Here is a 25,286-nt window from a genome sequence, read left to right on the forward strand (position 1 = left end):
CAAAAGCCAGAGTATCCAAAAGAATTTTAGCAGCAGGGCCTGAACCTACAGTCTTTAATACAGCATCTTGAAGACGGGCTACAAAATCTGGATACAGCTCAGTGGCTCCTTGTAGGATCTTTACAAAAGATAAAGAAGTTTTACCCGCTATTTCAACCTTAGTCCATGCTTTTATAAACAAGGCTTTAATCTGAGTGAGAGCAATATTATCTAGGCCTGCCTGAGCATTAAGAGTGACATATTGTCCTGAACCCGTAAGCTGCTCTTCAGTAGGTCCTGGGGGATTTCGGGTAGCATTTTTTCTAGCTTGTACTCTTGCTTCCTCCCACCACCAACTTTTTAATTGAAGCCATTGCGAACGATCAAGGACAGCCTGTCCCAACGTTTCCCAGTCAATAGGAATCATCATATGTTCTGAAGAGAAGGAATCAAGAAGGCCAAGAATAAACAGTGACTGAGGTCCATAATTAGAAATTGCAGCTTTCATTTCTTTCAAAAATTTAAATTGTAGGGCTATAAAAGTCACATTCTGGCCACCGTTTGGGAACTGAGCATTGGGGCCGAAAGCAGCCCGTGTTATTGGGAATAAATCTAATTCCTCAAAATCATCCTTTTCCTTCAATTCCTTCTTTTCTCCTACAGGAGGAAGAGGCACAGAGTTAAGGCTCGTGGCGGAGAGATAGGAGAAACAGGAGCAGCAGTACCTTGCAATTTAAACAACTGTTGTAACATCTCTAAAATGCTCTGCAAATCAGAATTTCCTTCAGATGAAGGAGGCATTAGCTCTTTTTCCAATTCCTTGTCCTCAACAACCGGGGCGTAAATATGTTCCTCTCTAGGATCATTCCTCTCTAAAGCTTCAGATGCCTCACCTCCTGTGGCAGTATCACCATGCTCTGAGTCAGTTTCAAGTAACTCTAATGCCTGAGTAATGGAACTACACAAAGTCCACAAAGTCAGAGGCATCGTTTGCCCTCACTGATGAGCTCGACGCAGGACTTTAACCACTTGTAACCATTCCTTTCGATTTAAGTGCACTTTGGTTTGATATTGAAACCAATAACAATGTTGTTCAACATGGACAAACAATCGCTTCAAAGTCTTATGTTCCTTAACTAACTTCTACTCCTATAGACATCAACAGTCCCTGGAGTAACCGCAAATATTCAGAGGCCAGAGAGGTGGAATTCCCCATAATTTTCCCGTGGGTCCCCCTTCCTTTATTTACCTGCCCGGGGTGCTCCCCCTCTGGTTCCTTGCTCTCGTGGAGCCACGGACCCTGCTCGCTGTGCCAGATGTTGGGGTCTACGTGTTTCCTAAACAAAGGAATGAACACACAAGACAAGACAAACATGGCGGCCACCTCGAATGGCGTGCTCTGCTTATTTTATACAGTCGTTTGTGGAATGTTGCCAAGTCACAAGATACATTGTTGTTTTTCTGACTTTTCCCTGACTTTCTGGATTTTCAAGATGTTTACACATAAAGAAGCCCCCAATGCCCTGCTTCGTTTGCAAGAGCAGGACTTATCAGGAATGCCTTGCTTCGTTTGCGAGAGCAGGACTTATGGGGAACACCCTGTTTGCAAGCAGGTAGTCCTCTACATCCAGTGTCCTGGTTGTTTGCAATAAGGGCGGGCATCTTGGGAAGAATTTCTTCTTTCACAACCTCTTGGTCGTGATTTAAAATGAGAACAAGAAGGTGCCTGTGGTCTTGACCCCTGTAACTGTTGCAATTGAAGGGTCCTAAGCCTTTTAGCCTTTTGAGTGTTTTCTTGCTCCAGAGTTCCCTCAAAATGTTCAGCAAAGGCCACCAATTCAGTCACTTCCCATCTCAGCTTATGTTTTTTAATTAAACTGCTAAGTTCACGATGGAGTCCATTTATAAATAGAAAAGCTAATGCCATTTCAGTCCCTGCAAGAAATTCTCCTTGCTGTACTTTGAGCCCAGAATATTTCACAATGTTTGTAAGTGAGTTCTGAAATCTAAGATTGGTTCATCTTTTCTTTGTTTACAACATTGTATGACGAACCAATCAATTTTTTTGTAGAAAAAAATAGGAATTGAATTTAAGAGGTTTTTAGCAAATTTTCTAGCTACCTTTGGTTCTTCTCATGAGGAACTTTTGGAGGGGTTTTTAATATTCTCTAAGGTTTGTCCCATTCTGCTGCTCCCATTTATTTCTGAGATTCATCATATCCTAATATCATGTAAATAAATTACCAAAGGTCAGAAACTCCTAGATCATAAGCTCCTAAGGAGATTCTAAATTCCTCAGTAAATTTTTGAGAATTTTTCCTTGAACCAGGGAAGTCCTTCACAATGGCTATAAGCACAGTTTTAGACCACAGAGTGAACATGGTTACAGAAGGCAGGACTAACTGACTAGAACATCTCACTTTGTAAGGCATATGTCTAATTTCTTTTTGTTTTTGCCATAATCTTCAGGGCAAAAGGGTAATTTAGCAAAAAAAAAAAATGGTTAGTGGACTCAGTGTCTAGGTGGAGATGGATAAAGAAAAGGAAGAGTTGGGATTAGTTGAGTCAGAGTACAGTCCTCTTTTGTCATGTCCTTAGTCTGTTGCTTAAGATTTTCATTTGCTTTTTGCAAAAAATCTTTTAAAAAGGTGATTTTTGATTAATTTAGCCTTTTAGAAGCTTATGCATACCAATAAAATAATATGTTTCACTGTTTTGTGAGGGTTTTGATCCCCCTTTTTAATATGACTCGAAGATAAACAATCTTACCCAAATTAAAACTTCTCCATTGCAGCCATCTGAATTCTAAGTTTTATTTAATGAGTTTAACCCATTTTTTGAAAAATACACACACCTGAGCCCATAATTTTTACACACAAAATTAGCTGAAGTCCTGGAAGTTGGATTCCCAGACTCTGAGTTGAAATGATCCCATTATTAAAAATAAGGTACCTGATCAGGGCAATCAGAAAGGAAAAGAAATAAAGGGTATTAAATTAGGAAAAGAGGCAGTCAAATTGTCCCTGTTTGCAGATGACATGATTGTATATTTAGAAAACCCCATCATCTCAGCTCAAAGTCTCCTTAAGCTGATAAGCAACTTCAGCAAAGTCCCAGGATACAAAATCAATGTGCAAAAATCACAAGCATTCCTATACACCAATAACAGACAGAGAGCCAAATCATGAGTGAACTCCCATTTACAATTGCTTCAAAGAGAATAAAATACCTAGGAATCCAACTTACAAGGGTTGTAAAGAACCTCTTCAAGGAGAACTACAAACCACTGCTCAGTGAAATAAAAGAGGACACAAACAAATGGAAGAACATTCCATGCTCATGGATAGGAAGAATCAATATAGTGAAAACGACCATACTGCTGAAGGTAATTTGTAGATTCAATGCCATCCCCATCAAGCTACCACTGACTTTCTTCACAGAATTGGAAAAAACTACTTTAAAGTTCATATGGAACCAAAAAAGAGACTGTATTGTCAAGACAATCCTAAGCCAAAAGAACAAAACTGGAGACCTCACACTACCTGACTTCAAACTATACTACCAGGCTGCAGTAACCAAAACAACATGGTACTGGTACCAAAAGAGAGATGGAAGACCAATGGAACAGAACAGAGCCCTCAGAAATAATGCCACACATCCACAACCATCTGATCTTTGACAAACCTGACAAAAACAAGAAATGGGGGAAGGATTCCCTATTTAATAAATGGTGCTGGGAAAACTGGCTAGGCATATGTAGAAAGCTGAAACTGGATCCCTTCCTTACACCTTATACAAAAATTAATTCAAGATGGATTAAAGACTTAAATGTTAGACCTAAAACCATAAAACCCCTAGAATAAAACCTAGGCAATACCATTCATGACATAAGCATGGGCAAGGACTTCATGACTAAAACACCAAAAGCAATGGCAACAAAAGCCAAAATTGACAAATGGGATCTAAATAAACTAAAGAGCTTTTGCACAACGAAAGAAACTACCATCAGAGTGAACAGGCAACCTGCAGAATGGGAGGAAATTTTTACAATCTACCCATCTGACAAAGGGCTAATATCCAGCATCTACAAAGAATTTAAACACATTTACAAGAAAAAATCAGACAGCCCCATTAAAAAGTGGGCAAAGGATATGAACAGACACTTCTCAAAAGAAGACATTTATGCAGAAAACAGACATATGAAAAAAATGCTCATCAACACTGGTCATCAGAGAAATGCAAATCAAAACCACAATGAGATACCATCTCACACATGTTAGAATGGCAATCATTAAAAAGTCAGGAAACAACAGTTGCCTGAGAGGATGTGGAGAAATAGGAACACTCTTACACTATTGGAGGGAGTGTGTATATTAGTTCAACCATTGTGGAAGACAATGTGGCAATTCCTCAAGGATCTAGAAATAGAAATATCATTTGACCCAGCCATCCCATTACTGGGGATATACCCAAAGGATTCTAAATCATGCTACTATAAAGACACATGCACACGTATGTTTATTGTGGCACTATTCACCACAGCAAAGACTTGGAACCAACCCAAATATCCATCAATGATAGACTGGATTAAGAAAATGTGGCACATATACACCATGGAATACTATGCAGCCAGAAAAAAAGGATGAGTTCATGTCCTTTGTAGGGACATGGATGAAGCTGGAAACCATCATTCTCAGCAATCTATCACAAGGACAGAAAACCAAACACCCCATGTTCTCACTCATAGGTGGGAATTGAACAATGAGAACACTTGGACACAGGGTGGGGAACATCACACACTGGGGTCTGTTGTGGGGGGTAACATTAGGAGGAATACCTAATGTAAATGATGAGTTAATGGGTGCAGCACACCAATCTGGCACATGTATACATATGTAACAAACTTGCACGTTGTGCACATGTACCCTAGAACTTAAAGTACAATAATTTAAAATAAAGGAAAAAAATAAAATAAGGTACCTTCACAAGGTCTGACCCCTCTAACTGAATCCAATCCATTTAATTATCAAGTCCAATTTGATCCTGGATGCAGTCCAGTCTAAATATTGCTCAAATAACCTCAGAGAGCTCACAACACATGTTAGCGAAGCTCCAAATCTGAGAGAAAGCTCACCCACGACCTTCAGTTACAATCAAGAGAGCAGTGAGCACAACTGGTTCCACAGTCACCTCACCTGGTCGACTGGTGTTCCTGGGGTCCACACAGTTTTCTTCAAATCCAACTTCTGATAACAGATCTGCTAAAAGAAAACTTCTGACAAATTAACTGTAACAGAGTTTAATTGAACTAGAAAAAAGAAAAGATTCATAAATTGGGCACCTTCCAGGGTCACAGTAGATTCAGAGAGATTCCAGGGATGCCTCATGGTCACAACAAATTTATAGACAAAAAACAAAAAGGAAAGTGACGTACAGAAATCAGAAATGAGGTCCAGAAACAGCTGGATTGGTTACAGGTTGGTGTTTGCCTTATTTGGACACAGTTTAAACACTCAGCATTGTATGAGTGGTTGAAGTATGGCTGCTGGGATTGGCCAAGACTCAGCTTTTGTTAGAGACACATACTCCTAAGTTAAGTTTTCAATCTTGTCTACCTATTAAGTTAGGTTATGGTTTGTCCACAAGGACTCAAATATAGAAGTACTAAATATTGTCCCTCTTAGGCCATATTTAGTTTGCTTTAGCATCACTTAAAAGAGGGAGCTAACCTATGAATATGCAAAGCACACAGAGTGATACAATGGACTCTAGAATATCAAAAGGGAGAATGTAGGAGAGCCAGGATATAAAACTACACATTAGGTACAACGCACACTACACAGGTGATGGGTACACTAGAATCTCAGAATTCACCATTATATAATTTATCCACATAAATAAAATCCACCTGTATCCCAAGAGCTATTGACATAATTAAAAATTTTCCAGACATCATGGATAATGAACAAGGATGGCATTGTTCATTGTGTAAAGGGAAAGATGTCTTTCCCTTTACTCTTGAAATAGGTGTTCAATAAACCTTTCACTGTCTTTACTCACCTCAGACTCCAGGCCTCACAGAGTACCACAATGTCTAACTGAAACAAGGTCACATTCTCTTAGATAAAATACAGCATATTTTAATTGTCAGTCAAGCATTATGAGTAAATTTTATTAAAGAGTCTGACTTTATTTTTGATGTTTGATAACTGACATCTTTCAGGTCTCACATATCCCTGTTTCTCTCTTCCCACACATCTGGGCAAAACAGCAAGAAGCCTGGGTGCTCAGTTCATTGGGCACCTGGGGTGACGTTAAGCCATGAAAAGTCCTGATTGATTCCTGTGAAATAAATATTCACATTTTACCTTAATATGTGATCTTGCCTTTTTCCCTGAAGTTAATAATTGTCTTAATATTTAATTGCTATATTTTCTATGTACCTACCATAAGTTTATCCCCAAGCCCTTGAGTGTACTAAAATGAATTGCAATACTTTCAACTATATGAGACGAGCTATGATCTATTTTCTTTTGAAAAGTCTCTTTGAGACCTTAATTTGTTGCTCCAATCTGAACTAATTTTTCTCCAGACTTGAATTGAAGCACAGCTGATGCCTAGGGCTTTCCCATCTCCTCAGTCTAAAAATGCCTTTCTTTTTCTTTCTCTTTTCTCAATTCTAGGCAGCCTCCCTTAAGGTTAGAGACATTCCCAAAAGGTGTGGCTTTTGCTTAAACATATAGTACACTGCAGACAATTGCAAACGTTTCTTCTTAATACATTTTATAAACTCTTTCCAATAGTTTTAGTATATTTTATTATTTTTCATTTGAGTATATATTTATTTAAAATGCAGCAGTAACAACATGATAATAAATTGTCATTTACAAATATGTACAAAGAAGCACATACTCTTTGATATGTTTTCTTTACATGTAACTTAAGTATAGCATTATTATTATTTGGTACCAGAGTCAGAGATGCTATTTAGATTCTTGAGCTTTGGCACATTTAGTAACATCAAAATGATTTTCTAGTCAGACAAAGAAAAGAACTTCAAAACTAGTTTATTGTCCAATACTTCAGAAGTAGTTCCTTTGCAGTAAGATCCATCTCCTTACATGAGAAATCATTAATAGGGAGAACTTAAACTTCCAGGTCTCATTCTTGATTATCACAGCAGAGCAGCAGATCATCAGGAATACCATAAGAGCTGCCATTAGAGGTAACACCCAGGGACACAAACTCACCCTCTGGTGTTTCAAACCAAATATCTCTGACAGTCAGAGATAGCTTTCATGGTAGACATTGCACTGGATAGTATTCAAGCTTTGATGACAGCAGCATCATGCTGCTGCAGGCATGAGGAATTCTCCCTGAGCCAACTGTCATCTTTCAGAGCTTCATAAACACTAATTTCCTTTTCTTGCAATTTCTCCTTGGCATGGTTGACATATGGATACTGAATTGAGGAATTGTCCCTCTAGATAATGACATTCTTTACATTTTCAGCAGTCACACAAAGTTTAAGAGTGATTTGAGCTTCATCTCGGTTGTGATTCAAATGAATCAATCAACTGAAGTTCTCCTTGGGGATAGATGGAGCTGACATGAAGAAAATCAGGCAGTTGGTATTAACTGGATTTTCCATTATGATAAATTTAACTAACATCTTGGTATATTTCTTCAAGGCTGCATCTTGGCATTTGAAGATATTCACATGTGCTTTAAGTAAATCTTTCTTCTCCATGCCTTCCCTTCTTGGCACGGAGACCACAAGAATTGTCACATCCAAGTCTTTGAAGACCAGCTCTTCTTTGTCAGCTGCAATGACATCTTTCCAAAGGGAAAGGGCACAGTCTTGCAGTTTCATTAGGACACCATCCAGGACACTAATCATAGGGGTGATACACATCAGCAAAAGAATTGTAGGCTGGTTTTTATCAAAGACTCATCCATTTCCAATACTGTACAGCACTGAATATGCAATTTGATCAGCTGCTTCTTTCACAAGGACTCTGATTGGTTCAGACATAACTGGGAACATTGGGTACAAATTCAGCACCTGCAAAATGAGCCTCATTGATAGAGATGACTTGACTCCCTTTGTGGGAGGAAGTCAGGTCACTTCTACCATGGAATCAACTCCCATTTTTATGACATCACTGCCTAATGATTCTATTAAATAGATTTTGTCAATGTACAGAAAAATGTAATACAATGTGACTTTTTTCAATGGTAGTTATAACATGTTTTCTGACAATAGTTCTCCCTCCCTGCCTACCAAGTGTAAAAAAGCTATCATCAACATATGACTAAAGTAAAAAGAACAATAAAGTAAGAGATTCACATTTGCTAAAAAGCATTTCAGAATTAGGTTGCCTTTTCATGGACATATTATACAAAGCATCAAGTAGTCACAATTGAGTGGAAATTCTGAAGATGCTCAAACACCACAGAGGAGTGCCTACAATATATAGACCATGCATACTTTTATTTTGTTCAATTAAATTATTATTATTTTAACATTATAATGTACATTATTTAGAAAATCAAACAGTCCTACAGAATTATAATGAGAAAGAGCAGCCCCATGCCTCACTACTGCCTACACTGAAATGTCACTCCCTAGAAACAACCACAGTCCACTATTTAAGCATATTTTGTTATGTGCCCAAAACATATCCTTATACCCCTCTTCATTATTCACTTTTAGGACAAGAGGAGATAGTAACAGGTAGTGGATAAATTCTTACTTGTTTATTCCTTTTGTGTCTCTGTTTCCTTTTCTGTAAAATGGAGACAAGAATACAGCACAGGTTTATTTGAGGATTCAGTGATTTGACGCTTCTATAACACTTAGAAAAACACAAAGTCACAATAATCATTGTTTACTCAATCTCAAGTTTTGTCATTTATTTACAGTTAATTAACATAATGTTTGAATTCTTATGGTACCCCTTTTCCCACTGTCTTAGTCCGTTTGTGCTACAGTAAGAAAATACCTAATACTGGATAATTAATAAAGAATATAAATATATTTCTTATAATTCTTGATGCCAGAAAGTCCAAGATTAAAGTGCCAGCAGTTTTGGTGTCTGGTGAGGCAGCTCTCTGCTTCCAAGATAATGCCTTTTTGCTGCATCATCCAGAGAGCATTCAAACTATGTCCTCACATGGTCAAGAGCAAAAGTAGCAAAAGTGCTAAGCAAATATTTGAAGCCTCTTTTTTAAGTGCATTAATCCCATTAACAAGGGCAGAGCCCATGTGACTTAATCATTTTCCAAAAGACCCCACATTGTAATACCATCACCTTGGAATTTAAGTTCCAACGTTTGAATTTTGGAGGGACAGTTGCATTCAAACCATAGTACTCATCTACACACACGCAAACATACTTATTCTCTCATATTTCCAATATAAATATATATTTGTTTGTATTTAAATTTGTACTAATTGTTTACAATATTTTTGCTACAATGAGACATGGAGAAAATTGGGGCTGGGTGTGGTGGCACACGCCTGTAATCCTAGCAGTTTGGGAGGCTGAGGCAGGCGGATCACTTGAGGTCAGGAGTTCGAGACCAGTCTGGCCAACATGGCAAAACCTTGTTTCTACAGAAAAGTACAAAAGTTAGCCAGGCCTGATGGCACATGCCTGTAATCCCAGCTACTCAGAAGGCTGAGGCATGAAAATTACTTAAACCTGGGAGGCGGAGGTCACAGTGAGCTGAGATTGTGCAACTGCATTCTAGCCTGGGTGACAGAGCGAGACTTTGTCTCAACAAAAAAGAAAGAAAGAAAGAAAAAGACAAAAAAAAAAAAAAAGAAAGAAAACATGTGGACAACATTGCTTTTTTGCCAATAATTCGTTTTTCCTAATAAAATGCATTTTTAGTTCATTTGCTTAGCGTTCTCTGAGCACTCTCCTCAGTAATGCCAATTGTCTGCCACACATCGTGTAAACATCATCTCAAAACAATCAAATACATCTCCTGTCTCTTCATGTTCATTTATTCCCACAATAAATATCCCTTGAAGAAACTTCTGTCTTCCTACTCCAATTTGTAAGAGTTTCAGTAGGCCTACTGTTGTCCTAGGATTTCTTTTTTCACACATCTCGGGTTTCCTTTCACCTCTACTAATGGTCCCTAATTCCCTGTTGTTCTTTTCCTTGGCGTGTTCACAATTGTTAGAATGACACTGAATGTCTCAGTTCATTCCTTCTGCTATAAAAAATACCACAAACTGGGTAATTTATAAATAATAGAAATGTATTTATCACATTTCTGGAGCTGGGAAGTCTAAGATCAAGAGACCAGCAGATTTAATGTCTCTTAAGGACTTCCTCTGCAACTAATATTGTGCCTTCATTCTGCATCTTCCAGAGGGGATACATAATGTGTCCTCTCATGGTGGAAGGGCAATAAAGGAATAGGCCACTCCCTTCAACCTCTTTTATAAAAGCACTAGTCTCACTCATAACAATGGATACCTTATTACTTAATCACTTCTCCTAAATCCCCACCTCTTAATATTATCACATTGGATATTAGGTCCCAATATATGAATTTTGTAGCAAAATATCTATTTAAATCATAGCATTCTACCCTGTCCCCCTAAATGTGTGTCTTTTTTATATTCAAAATACAGTCAATACATCCCACTAGTCTTCCAAAATTGACACTTTCTCTAGCACTAACTCAAAAGTCTAAAGTCCACAGCCTCGTATAAATATTATCTAAATCAGTTATGAAACACAAAGATGTATTTTATCCTGAGACAAACTGTCCTTCACTTGTGAGCCTGTGAAACAAAACAAGCTGTGGGCTTCCCAGATTACAAGATGGGAAAGACAGGATGAACATTCTCATTCCAAAAGGAAGAAATAGGAAAGGAGAAAGGGATAACAGCTCCCAAGTAAGTCCAAAATCCAACAGTGCAAAAAACATTAAATCTTAGGCTGGAGAAAAATCTTCTTAGACCCTATGTCTTGCCTTCTAGACATACTTGGGTAGGTATTAGTTGGGCCTCCAAGCCTTTAGGAAGCCCAAACATAATGGCTTTGCTGGGAGCAGCCCAACCAGCAGCTCCTAGGGGTTAGATTTGGGTGCCTACAACTTTCCCATGCTGTGGTAACTCCCATGCACATCGGTGACTCTATAGTTCTGGAGTTTCAGAAGCAACCCTGCCCCCATAACTCCACTAAGCACTGCCCCATTAGGGATTTTCTGCAGTGGTCATGATTCTCTGGCTCTGCTGGGCATTGCCCTAGAAGAGACCCTCTGTGATGGCATCACTCCCATAGTTCCACTAGAAATTGCCCTAGCAGGGAATATCTGTGGAAGTCCTGCCCTTGTGGAAGTTCTCTGCCTGAACCTTGAGAGTCTCTGATGCATTCTTTGAAATCTGGATGGAGGTAGCCTAGATGCCTCCAGAGTTCTTATGCTTCATGTGCCTGTAGGATTTCTATGTTACAGTTTTAATTTAGACATCCTTATTGTCTGAGAAACTTTAGTTTTTGCTCTTAAGACGTTAAACTTACTGAATGAAACCCACTCATATTATGGAGGGTAATCTGATTTATTGAAAGCCAATTGATTTTTAACGTTAATTACCTCTACAAAATACCTCCACAGCAACATCTAGAATACTGTTTGTGCCAGAAAAATGGGCTTCATATTCAAGCCAATTTAAAACATAAAATTACCTATTACTGTCTATGGCCATGCTACCCTGAACGTGTCTGACCTTGTCTAATCTCGGAAAATTACCTATCACACTTTCATACTAGCACTATGCAACCATATACTAGTCCTGTACTAGCCTCATACTGGTGTTTTCCTGGGCAAAAAAGTAGCTGATCTGATGAATTCTGATCACTGTTGTATGCATCAAACACCTAACAGGTTCTGAAATGTCTCTGTCCTTTAGCCTCTTGGGCTTGCCTATATCCAGGCAGAGACAGGAAAAAAAAAAAAAAAACAAACTACCAGTCTCTGCCCTTTTTATTCCATCCTTTTGGATAGAAGCTACATGGGTAATCCTATCAGCTGCAAACATCAGGACAGGCTCTATTATTTTCATGGAGCAAGAATTGCTAAGCTCCATGTTGTTTTGGTGTCTAAATTACTTGCTCATTAAAGCCTTACATTATAAAAAACTGATAATATTTTATCCCCATCTGAGTTAGACCAACAAACAGATTGTGTTTTGAAATGTGAGAATGTGAGATTTGGGAGGGACCATGGGTGGAATGATATTGTTTTGCCGTGTCCACACACAAATTTATCTTGAATTGTAGTTACCATAATCCCCACGTCGTGGGAGGAACCTGGTTGGAGGTAATTGAATCATGGGAGCAGTTACCCTCATGCTGTTCTTGTGACAGTGAGTGAGTTCTCATGGTCCTGATGTTTCTCTAAGGGGGTTTCTGCTCCCCCACTTTGCTCAGCACTTCTCTCTCCAGCTGCCATGTGAAAAAGAAAGTGTTTGTTTCCCCTTCTGTCATGAATGTAAGTTTCCTGAGGCCTCCCAATCCATGCTGAACTGAGAATCAATCAAACCTCTTTCCTTTATAAATTACCCAGTCTTGGGTATGTCTTTATTACCAGTGTGAGAATGGACTAATGCGGATATCTATTCAGCAATTATTTTAGTCTCTCTCTCTCTCACCCCCACACACACACTCAGAGAGAACATGCACAAAGACACACACATAATGATATTTACTAGATGACATAATTAGAGCAAACAAGGAGTGCAATATATTTGTAGATATACAATCCATCATCTATTTTAAAACATAATTTTATATGTTTTTTAAAACTTTGACTATTACTAAAAAGTAAACCTTTTTTTTTCAGGCCACCGTATGTATTCAATTAATATGTAGGAGTTCTAGGAAGAAAGATAAAATGTTCCAACTTAAGTCCAACACATTAACCACATAAAAGTCCAACATTAACTGTAAAAATGAGCAGTCCTGTATTTTAGTACATGTAGAATGCCACGATAATAATTAGACAATTTCTTATTTTATATGCCAAAACAGTGGCACCTAGACTTTGCTTGAAATAACCATAGTTGTGTGGTTGTGGACAAGATGGGCACATGGCTCAGAAAAATCTGCATGTCTTTTATACACATGATCATAAAATAACATTTAATTGGTATTTTATATGTATCTTTTTTGTTCAGCTTTATTAATGTATGATTGACATAAAGTACATGTTTAGGGAGTACAATATGATGTTTTGATAGATGTATACATTGTACATATTTAGGGAGTACAGCGTACAATTTAGGGAGTACAATATATTGTACATATTTAGGGAGTACAAAATGATGTTTTGGTAGTTGTATACATTGTGTTCTGAAATGATTACCACAATCATGCTAATTAACATAATCCTAATAATGCTAATTAACATAATCCATCACCTCACATGTGAGTGTGTGTGTCTGTGTGAATCTGTGTGTGTGTGGTAAAAACACCTGAAATCTACTCTCTTAGGAAATTTTAGGTATAAAATACAGTATTGTTAACTATAGTCACTATGCTGTATATTAGGTCTCCAGGGCTTATTCATCTGATAACAGGAGAACCACTATCTATTATATTGTTTTTATTATTTTTTTGAGATGGAGTCTCACTCTGTTACCCAGGCTGGAGTGCAGTGGCACAATCTCAGCTCATTGCAACCTCTGCCTCCTGGGTTCAAACGATTCTCCTGCCTGAGCCTCCAGAGTAGCTGGTACTATAGGTGCGCTCCGCCACGCCTGGCTAATTTTTGTATTTTTACTAAAGATGGGGTTTCGCCACATTGATCAGGCTGGTCTTTAACTCCTGACCTCAGGTGATACACCTGCCTCAGCCTCCCAAAGTGCTGGGATTACAAGGGTGAGCCACCGTGCCCTGTCTATTTTTTCCCAGCCACCGGTCATCAAGTAAAAATTAGACTAATATGTCATTCTGAGCTAGATTCTTTAGATTTCTCATATAAATGAGATCATAAAATATTTGTCTTTCTGTATCTGGCTTCTTTCAGTTATTCTAATGTACCCAAGGTTCATGCATGTTGTTGCAAATGGCAGGATTTTCTTTTTTAATGTCTGAATAATACTTTATTATATATATAGCTATATATGTATATGCATCATGGACACTTACATTGTTTTTATATTGTGATCATTGTGAATAATGTTGCAACAAACAAGAGAGTACAAATACCTCCTAAGATATTGATTTTGTTTACTTTGAATAGATACCCGGAAGTATGTTGCTAGATCTTATGGTAGGTCTATTTTTAATATTTTTAGTGTTTTGAGTAATCACCATGCTATTTCCCATAATGGTTGAACCAATTTACATTCCCCCAAGCACTGTATAAGAGTTCTCCTTCTTTTACCATTTTGACAACACTCTTTCCTTTTTGAGAATAGCTATTCTAACAGGTGTGAGGTGATATCCCATTGTGGTTTTGACTTTCATATGCCTGATCATTAGTAATTTTGAGCACCTTTTCATATACCTGTCAGCCATTTGTATGCCTTTGGAAAAGCTTATTTATGTCCTTTGCACATTTTTAAATCAGGTTATTTTAATTTTGTTCTTTTTAGCCAATATGAGTTACATATGTATTGGATATTGCCCATTATCAGATATGGGCTTTACAAGTATTTTTCTCTAGTCTGTAAATTGCCTTTTCATTATGTTGAGTTTCTTTTGCTGTGCAGACACGTACTAGTTTGAAGTGGTCCCATTTGCTTATTTTATTCTTTTTTTGTCTCTGCATTCAGTGTGAAATTTTTAAAAATCATTGCTGAGACCAACGACAAAGAGGTTTCCTTGTAAGTCTTTTTTTTACAAGTTTTATTGTTTCAAGTATATTTTTTAAGTTAACACATTTAAATTGATTTTTATATAGTTTATAAAAACTGTTCAATTTCATCCATTTGCATGTGGTATCATGTTTCCCACCACCACTTATTACAGAAAATATCATTTACCCATTATGTATTATCAATGGTCTTGTCAAAGAATAGCTTATCATATGTTTCCACACTCTGTTCTGATCTATTGGCCTATGTGCCTGTTTTTATACCAGTACTATACTGTTGTGATTTATAGTTTCATAATATAGTTTGAAATTGAAAATTGTGATGCATCCAGATTCATTCTTTTTGAGCATGATTGGTTTACCTACATTTAAAAATCTTTTATTTTAATTTAGGTCTTACATAGCATATATGTTTATGGGTACATGGGATGTTTTGATACAAGCATGCGATACATAATTATCACATCATTTAAAATGAGGCACCTATCCTTCCAAGCATTTATCCTTTGTGTTAAGAACAATCCAATTATACTCTTTTAGTAATTTTTAAATGTACAATACAATTGTTATTAACTGTAGTCACCCTATTGAGTTGCTATTAAATATTAGGTCTTATACATTCTTTCCATTTTTTTCCTACTCATTAAGCATCCCCACCTCAAGCTACCCTCATATTACCCTTCCCAGCATCTGGTAACTATTCTTCTATACTCTTATCTCAATGGGTTTAGTTGCTTTGATTGTTAGATCCCAAAAGTAAATGAAAGCATGTAATGGTAATCCTTCACTGCCTGTCTTATTTCACTTAGCATAATGACCCAGTTCCATCCATGTTGTTGCAAATGACAGAATCTCATTTTTTATGGCTAAATAGTACTTCACTGTGTATATGTGCCACATTTTCTTTAGCCATTTATCTGTTGATGGACACTTAGGTTGCTCCAAATCTTTGCTATTGTAAACAGTGTTGCCAAAAACATAGGAGTGGACATAGCTCTTCAATATACTGATTTTCATTGTTTTGGATATATACCCAGAGGTGGGATTGCTAGATCACAGGGTACCTCAATTTTTAGTGTTTTGAGGAAACCTCCAAACTGTTCTTTATAATGGTTGTACTAATATACATTCCCATTAACAGTGTATGAGGGTTTCTTTATCTCCACATCCTCACCAACATTTGTTATTGCGTGAGTTTTGGATAAAAGCCATTTGAAATGTTTGACTTGTATTTCTCTGATTATAAATCATGTTGAGCATTTTTCACATGCCTATTTGCCATTTGTATGTCTTTTTTGAGAAATGTCTCTTCAAATATTTTTTTCATTTTTAATCTGATTATTAATTTTTAAATACAGTGTTTGATATCCTCATATATTCTGATTATTAATCCCTTGACAGATGGGCAGTTTTCAAACATATTCTTTCATTCTGTGGGTTGTCTCTTCACTTTGCTGATTGTTTTCTTTTGCTGCACAGTAGCTTTTTAACTTGATATGATCACATTTGTCTATTTTTGTTTTGATTTCCTGTGCTTGTGGTGTATTGCTCGAAAAATTTTTGTCCAAACCAATGTCCTGGAGATTTTCCCCAATGTTTTATTGTAAGAATTTCATAGTTTAAGGTTTTAGATGTATGTCTTGAATCCATTTTGGTGTGATTTTTGTATATGGCAAAAGACAGGATTCCAGTTTTATTATTCTGGATATATCATTTTCCTAGCACCATGTATTGAAAAGAGTGTCTTTTTTCTAGTGTATGTTATTGTCACCTTAGTTGAACATTAGTGCACTGTAGGTGTGTGGATTTGTTTCTGGGTTCTCTATTCTGTTCCATTGGTCTACGTGTCTGTTTTTATGCCAGTACCATGCTATTTTGATTTCTATTCCTCTGAAGTTAATTTGAAGTCGGGTAATATGATTCCTCTAGTTTTCTTTCTTTTGCTCAGGATAGTTTTGGCTATTCTGCATCTTGTATGGCTTTATATAAATTTTAGAATATTTAAAATATTTTTGTGAAGACTGTCATTGGTATTTTGATAGGTATTGCATTCAATCTTTATATTGCTTTGGGCATTATAAGCATTTTAACAAGATCAATACTTCCAATCCATAAACAAAATATTTTTCCATTTTTCCACTTCAATTTATTTTCTCAGTGTTTTATGATTTTTATTGTGCATGTCTTCCACTTATTTGGTTGAGTTAATTCCTAAGTATCTAACATTAGTTGTGGCTATTGCAAATGGGATTGCCTTTTTACTTTTTCACATTGTTGACTGTTGGCACATAAAAATGCTACTAATTTTGTGTATTGATTTTGTATCCTGCAACTTTTTGGAATTTGGTTAATAGCTCTAATACTTTTTTTTTTGTGAAGTCCTTAGATTTTTCCAAATACAATCTCATATCATCTACAAGCAAGGACACTTTGACTTCTTCCATTTCAATTTTGATGCCCTTTATTTTTCTTGTCTGATTGCTCTATCAAAGACTCCCAGTACTATGTTGAACAACACCGGTCAAGTGAGCATCCTTGTTGTGTTCCAGACCTTAGAGGAGAGGCTTTCAGTTTTCCCCCATTTAGTATGATACCAGTGTGAGTCTATCATATATGGCTTTTATTGTGTTGAAATATGTTCCTTCTGTACCCAGATTTTTGAGGGTTTTTATCAGGAAGAGATGTTGGATTTTATCAAATGCTTTTTCAACATTAGTTGAAATGATTGTATCGTTTTCATTCTTCATTTTGTTGATGTGATATACCACATTGATTTATTTGTGTATGTTGAACCATCCTTGCATTCTAGGGATAAATCCCACTTGGTCATGATAAGTGATCTTTTTAATGTATTGTTCAATTTAGTTAGCTAATATTTTGTTGGGGATTTTTGCATTAATATTCATCAGCAATATTGGCCTTTAGTTTTCTTTTTTGGGATATTTCTTTGTCTAGTTTTGGTGTCACGGTAATACTGGCCTTGTAGAATGAGTTTTGAAGTATTTTCTTCTCTATTTTTAGAGATAGTTTGAGTAGGATCAATATTAATTCTTTTTTAAATGTTTGGTTGAAATCAACAGTGAAGCCATTGGGTTGCAGGCTTTTCTTTAGAGAGATTTTTTTTTATTATGGTTTTGATCTCGTTATTTGTTATTGGTCTCTTCAGGTTTTGGGTTTCTTCCTGGTTCAATTTTGGTAGTATTTTTGTATTAGGAATTTGTTCATTTCTTCTAGATTTTCCAATTTATTTACATATGGTTTCTCATAGTAGCTACTAATAATCCTTTGAATTTCTGCAGTACCAGTTGTAATGTCTCCTTTTTAATATCTGATTTTATTTATTTGGATCTTCTATCTTTTTTCTTAGTCTGCTTAAAGGTGTGTCAATTTTTTTTTAACTTTTCTAAAAGCAACTTTTTGTTTTATTGATTTTTATAGTACTTTATTCATTTCAATTTCATTTATTGCTGCTTTGACTTTTATTATGTCTTTTCTTCTACTAATTTTGTGTTTCATTTGCTATCGCTATTCTAGTTCTTTAAGCTGTATCATCAGGTTGTTTATTTGAAGAATTCTTATTATTTTCCAATGTAGGCACTTTTGGCTATAAACTTCCCTCTTAGTACTGCTTTTGTAGTATTCCCTAGGTTTTGGTATGTTGTGTTTCTATTATCATTTGTTTCCCACAATTTTACAATTTACTTCTTAATTGTTTTTATTGATTCACTGGTCATTTAAGACTATATTGTTTAATTTCCATGTATTTGCATAGTTTCCAAAATTCTTCTTGTTATTGATTTCTAGTTTTATTATATTGTGATCAGATAAGATGTTCATAATATTTCTTTTTTGAATGTTTAAAGATGTGTTTTGTGACCTAATATATGATCTATCCTCAAAAATAATCCATGTACTAAGGAACACTGTGTGTATTCTGCAGCCATTGAATGAAATGTTCTGTAAATATCTATTAGATCCATTTCTCTTCTAGTCCAGATTGAATATGATGATTCTTTGTTAATTTTCTGTCTGAAAGATCTGTCCAATGCTGAAAGCAGAGTGTTGAAGTCTCAGCTATTATTGTATTGGAGCCTATGTCTCTCCTTAGCTCGAATAACAGTTCTTTTACACATCTGGCTGTTCCAGTGTTGGGTGCATATATATTTAAATTTTTTAGGTTCTTTTGCTTAGTTGACCCCTTTATCATTAGATAGTGACCTTCTTTGTGTGTTTTTATAGTCTTTGTCTTGAAATATGTTTTTTCTGATATAAGTATAGCCACTTCTTCTCTTTTATTTTGATTTTCATTGTAATGTAATATCCTTTCCCTTGCCTTTATTTTCAGTTCATGTGTGTCTTTATAGGTGAAGTGTGTTTCTTGTAGGCAACAGATCAATGCATCTTGTTTGTTTTTTCATCCATCGAGTCACTTTATGTCATTTGATTGGTGAGTTTAGTGTATTTACATTTAATGTTATTTTTGATAAGTAAGGATTCACTCCTACCATTTTGTTATTTATTTTCTTGTTGTTTTGTCATCTCTTTCTTCTTTCCTTACTTCCTGTCTTCCTTTTTGGGGAAGTCATTTTCTCTGGTTATATGGCTTTGTTTCTTGCTTTTTATTATTTTTGTGTCCATTTGATGTTTTTTGATTTGAGGTTACCATGAGAATCGCAAATGCTATCTTATAACCCATTATTTTAAGCTGATAACAATTTAACATTGTTTGCATAAACAAACAAGCTAAAAAAATGAATAAGGACTCTGTGCCTTAAATTTGTCTCCTAGTTTTAATTTATTATTGTTACTACTTATATGTTATATTCCCATCTTTGTTTTAAATGCTTGTTGTAGTTATTTTTTTTTTATTGGTTCATCATTTAGTCTTTCTACTTAGAATAAGAGTAGTTTACACAACAGTTAGAGTGCTGTAATATTCTGTGTATTTCTGTGCACTTACTATTTCCAGTGAGTTTTGGAACTTCAGATTATTGCTTATTGTTCATCTTTTCTTTCTTACTGATGTACCTCCTTTAGCATTTCTTGTAGGTGATGTCTGGTGTTGATGAAATACCACAGCTTTTGTTTTCCTGAGAGAGTCTTTATCTTTCCTTCATGTGTGAAAGACATTTTTGCCAGATATACTACTACAGGGGAAAAGGATTTTTTATTTCAGAAGTTTAAGTATGTCATGTCATTCTCTCCTGACCTGTAAGGTTTCATCTGAAGAGTGTGCTGCCAGACATATTGGAGATCCATTTTATATTACTTGTTTCTTTTCTCTTGTTGCTTTCAGGAGCCTTCCTTTTCTTTGACCTTTCAGAGTTTAATTATTAAATGCCTTGAATTAGTCTTATTTGGGTTAAATCTGCTTGGCATTCTATATCCTTCTTGTACTTGGATATTGATATCTTTCTCTAGGTTTAGAATGTCACCTTTACTATTCCTGTGAATAAACTATCTACCTTAATCTCTTTCTCTACCTCCTCTTTAAGGCCAATAACTCTTAGCTTTGCCCTTTTGAGTTATTTTCTTAATCCAGTAGGCATGATTCATTGTTTTTTATTCTTTTTTCTTTTGTCTTCTCTTACTGTGTATTTTCAAATAAACTGTCTTCAAGTTCACTAATTCTTTATTCTGCTAGATTCTGCTATTAAAAGACTCTAATGTATTATTCAGTATGGAAATTGGATTTTTTCAGTTCCAGAATTTCTGCTTAATTCTTTTTAATTATTTCAATCTCTTTGTTAAATTTATCTGATAAAGTTCTGAAACTTTCTCTGTGTTATCTCGAAATTCTTTGAGTTTCCTCAACATAGTTATTTTGAATTATCTGTCTGAAAGGTCACATGTCTCTGCTTTTTCAGGATTTGTCTCTGGTGACTAATTTAGTTCATTAGGTGAGTTTCTGATTTCCTGTATGATTTTGATACTTGTAGATATTTTCTAGTTCCTGGGCATTAAATAGCTATCCATTTATTGCAGTTTTTGCAGTCTGGGTTTGCTTGTGCCTGTCCTTCCTGAGATGACTTTCCAGATATTTTAAAGGACTTAGGTGTTGTAATCTAAGTTGTGTCTGCTTTAGGGGGCACTTCAACCCCAGTAATGTTGTGGTTCTTGCAGTACCACTCTGATGGTCTTGGACAAGTCCAGATGAATTATTTATATTACCAGGCAGAGACTCTTGCCCTCTTTTTTTACTTTCTCCCAAATGGATAGAGTCTCTCTTTTTCTTCTGAGCCACCTGGAGCTGGGAGTGGTGTGACAGACACAGGCACCCTTGTGGCCACCACCAGTATTACGGATGGTTCAGACCTGAAGCCTGCACATCACAGGGTCTCACCTGAGGCCTGCTGAAACACTTTCTGGCTACTGCTTATGTTAGCTCAAAGTCCTGAGGCTCTACAATCACCAAGTGGAAAAATCAGCCAGGCCTGTGTCTTTCTGTTTAGTGTGACAGGTTTCCCCTTACCCTGGACATGTCCTGAGGTGCCATTCAGGTGTCATGAATTAGTCAACAAACTTAGAAAGTTACCTGATGTTCTATTGTACTGTGGCTGAACTGGAACTCAAACCACAAGATAGTTCTTTCCAGTCTTCTCTCCCCTTTCCAAAGGCAGAGGAACCTCACTCCATGACCACTTCCACCACAGGCCCATGAGGCTATCACTGACTTTCCCTGAAGACCCAAGGTCTCTTCAGTCAGCTTGTAGTGAATGCTGCCCTGCCTGGGACCCACTCTACAAGACAATGGGCTCCCCTGTGGTGGTGCTTTATTCCCCTGTAGACAAGTTGGTACCTAATGTGCAAGACAATGTCCCCTTGCTTTTTCCTCTACTTCTCTGAGGTGAGTGGAGTTTTGCTCCATAGCCACCATTGTTTGAAGTGTGTTGAGTTTCACCTAAAACCTGCAAGTCTGTGGGTCTCACTCAAGGTTCTCAACAAGGTACCTGGGCATTGCTACTAGCCATTCAGGGACCAAGAGTTCTTCAGTTAGAAGTTAATAAATCCTGCCCGGACTGGATCTTTCTCTTCAGGGAAGCACGTTCCCTTCTGGTCAAACCTGTGACTAGAAATGTCAACCAGGATCTAGGTCTTGGAAAATTTCCTCATGTCTCTGACCAGTGACATATCCTACTGTTACTGTGTTGGTATTCAACTGTTACTGAGTTGGTATCCAAGATGAAAGACAACGTCATCCCCACTCTTCCCTCTCCTCTCCTCATATGGAGAGATGGGGTCCTTTTGGAGCCTTAAGCTGTGCACCCTGGAGTTAGGTGAGGAGTGATGCCAGCACTCCCATAGCTGCCATGTGTCCCCTTCAGTCCACTGTCTCAGTTCCCAGTTCAACACTGGGACTCACCTAGGATTTTCAGTCCTTGTGGCTTTAATTTCCTTTCAAGTTTATTTGTGGCTCCAGTGCATTTTAGCCTGTGGTGGTAAGACTTGCAGAAACTTAAGTTCAGATTTCTGGTATCACCAATTCCTCTCTGGCTAGGGATAGTTTAAATGCTCCCTCCGTGGGCAGCCATAAGCTAATTTTGGTCCAGTTTTGTTTTCTGTTATATTAGGGCAGAAATGAGTTCAATGCCTCACAAATACTGTGATCTCTTCTCTGCACACAGAAACGCTCTATGCACCCCCCCACTGCTGCTGGGGGATGGCAGAAGTGTTGCATTGGCCATTCAACGGTGTTTTTTCTATCTCATTAGTGTTTCTTTCAGTGATATGAAGTGAAAACCAGGTACTGTGAGTGCTCACCTGAGTTCTGGTTCTTTGTGTAGATAGTGGTTAAATTGGTGTCCTTCAGAGGGGAAAATTAGTGGAGCCTTCTATTATGCCATCTTGCACCACACTGCAGCTGGCTTTCTTAGTTATTTGTGGTTTCGTATGAATTCTAAGATTTTTTTTTCTGTGACAAATGGCATTGAAATTTTGAAAGGTGTTGCGTTCAATCTGGAGATGGCTTTGGCTAGTATGGACATTTAACACAATATTAATTTTTCTTATACATGAACACAGGTATATTTCTATTTATTTGTATCTACTACAATTTTTTCAACCAATGTTTTAAAGCTTGCGGTGTATGAATCTTTCGCCTCCTTGGTTAACTTTAGGTTAAGCATTTAGGTTCTGTTATGCTGTTCTAAATTAGATCATTTTAAGGAAACATGCTATCATTTGTCTTTTGATTATTTTTTATTTGTATAAATTTAAATTATACAAGTGCAGCTTGTTACATGTATATATTGTATAGAGGCGAAGTATTTTAGTGTAACAATCACTTGAATAATGTACATTGTATCCATTAAGTTATCTATTATCTCTCTCTCTCACTCTTCCGCTCCTACAATATCTATGATTCACACTTTGTTTCCATGTATACACATTATTTTGCTGTCATTTATAAGTGAAAAAGTGGAATTTGACTTTCTATGTCTGAATTGTTTCACTTAAGATAATGGCCTCCACGCCAATCCATGTTGTTGCAAAAGAAATGATTTAAATTTTTATGGCTGAATACTATTTCATTATTTGTATATGTAATATTTTCTTTATCCATTCATTCATTGACACACTTAGGTTGATTCAGTATCTTTGCTATTGTTAATGTGCCGCAATAAACATATGAGTGCAGGTGTCTGTTTATATAATTGTTTTGTTTGTTTGTTTTTTGTTTATTTTAAGGGTGTGGATATCCAGTAGTGGAATTGTTGACTCAAATGATAATTCTATTTTTAGACCTTTGAGAAATATCTATGCTGTTTTACATAAAGGCTGTACTAATTTGCATTTGCATCAACATTAAATATGCATTCCTTGTTCTCTGCATGCTTGCCAACATCTGTTATTTATTCAATGTTAATAATAACTATTCTGGAAGAAAATTGCAGGGGGGGCGGAGCAAGATGGTCTAATAGGAACAGCTCCAGTCTCCAACTCCCAGTGCGAGCGACACAGAAGACTGGTGATTTCTGCATTTTCAACTGAGGTACTGGGTTCATCTCACTGGGGAGTGCCGGACGATCGGTGCTGGTCAGCTGCTGCAGCCTGACCAGCAAGAGCTGAAGCAGGGCGAGGCATCACCTCACTTGGGAAGCACAAGGGGAAAGGGAATCCCTTTTCCTAGCCAGGGGAACTGAGACACACAACACCTGGAAAATCGGGTAACTCCCACCCCAATACTGTGCTTTAAGCAAACAGGCACACCAGGAGATTATATGCCACACCTGGCCGGGAGGGTCCCACGTGCACGGAGCCTCCCTCATTGCTAGCACAGCAGTCTGCCATCTCTCAGCAAGGCAGCAGCGAGGCTGGGGGAGGGGCGCCCGCCATTGCTGAGGCTTAAGTAGGTAAACAAAGCTGCTGGGAAGCTCGAAGTGGGTGGAGCTCACAGCAGCTCAAGGAAACCTGCCTGTCTCTGTAGACTCCACCTCTGGGGACAGGGCAATAACAAACACAGCCGAAACCTCTGCAGACGCAAACGACTCTGTCTGACAGCTTTGAAGGGAGCAGTGGATCTCCCAACACGGAGGTTGAGATCTGAGAAGGGACAGACTCCCTGCTCAAGTGGGTCCCTGACCCCTGAGTAGCCTAACTGGGAGACATCCCCAACTAGGGGCAGTCTGACACCCCACACCTCACAGGGTGGAGTACACCCCTGAGAGGAAGCTTCCAAAGCAAGAATCAGACAGGTACACTCGCTGTTCAGCAATAATCTATCTTCTGCAGCCTCTGCTGCTGATACCCAGGCAAACAGGGTCTGGAGTGGACCTCAAGCAATCTCCAACAGACCTACAGCTGAGGGTCCTGACAGTTAGAAGGAAAACTATCAAACAGGAAGGACACCTACACCAAAACCCCTTCAGTACATCACCATCATCAAAGACCTGACGCAGATAAAACCACAAAGATGGGGAAAAAGCAGGGCAGAAAAGCTGGAAATTCAAAAAATAAGAGCGCATCTCCCCCGGCAAAGGAGCGCAGCTCATCGCCAGCAACGGATCAAAGCTGGACGGAAAATGACTTTGAAGAGATGAGAGAAAAAGGCTTCAGTCCATCAAATTTCTCAGAGCTAAAGGAGGAATTACATACCCAGCGCAAAGAAACTAAAAATCTTGAAAAAAAAGTGGAAGAATTGATGGCTAGAGTAATTAATGCAGAGAAGGTCATAAACGAAATGAAAGAGATGAAAACCATGACACGAGAAATATGTGACAAGTGCACAAGCTTCAGTAACCGACTCGATCAACTGGAAGAAAGAGTATCTGCGATTGAGGATCAAATGAATGAAATGAAGCGAAAGAGAAACCAAAAGAAAAAAGAAGAAAAAGAAATGAACAAAGCCTGCAAGAAGTATGGGATTATGTAAAAAGACCAAATCTACGTCTGATTGGGGTGCCTGAAAGTGAGGGGGAAAATGGAACCAAGTTGGAAAACACTCTTCAGGATATCATCCAGGA

At 37.3% G+C, this 25,286-nt stretch overlaps 1 protein-coding gene and 1 pseudogene across 1 annotated transcript in view; one reads left to right on the forward strand and one right to left on the reverse strand.

Moving 5' to 3' along the window:
- Positions 1–23,649, forward strand: part of LOC105463868 (zinc finger X-linked protein ZXDB-like) — a 98,232-nt gene extending 74,583 nt beyond the window's left edge. Inside the window, exon 2 of the mRNA XM_071088404.1 lies at positions 643–23,649. Coding sequence (XP_070944505.1) covers positions 643–663 — 21 coding nt within the window. The 3' untranslated portion in view covers positions 664–23,649. The remainder of the gene's footprint in view (positions 1–642) is intronic.
- LOC139360619 (malate dehydrogenase, cytoplasmic pseudogene) lies at positions 6,963–8,062 on the reverse strand (annotated as a pseudogene).
- Positions 23,650–25,286: the final 1,637 nt, after the last annotated feature.

This window comes from Macaca nemestrina, chromosome X, assembly GCF_043159975.1.
Source record: "Macaca nemestrina isolate mMacNem1 chromosome X, mMacNem.hap1, whole genome shotgun sequence".
Lineage (NCBI taxonomy): Eukaryota > Metazoa > Chordata > Mammalia > Primates > Cercopithecidae > Macaca > Macaca nemestrina.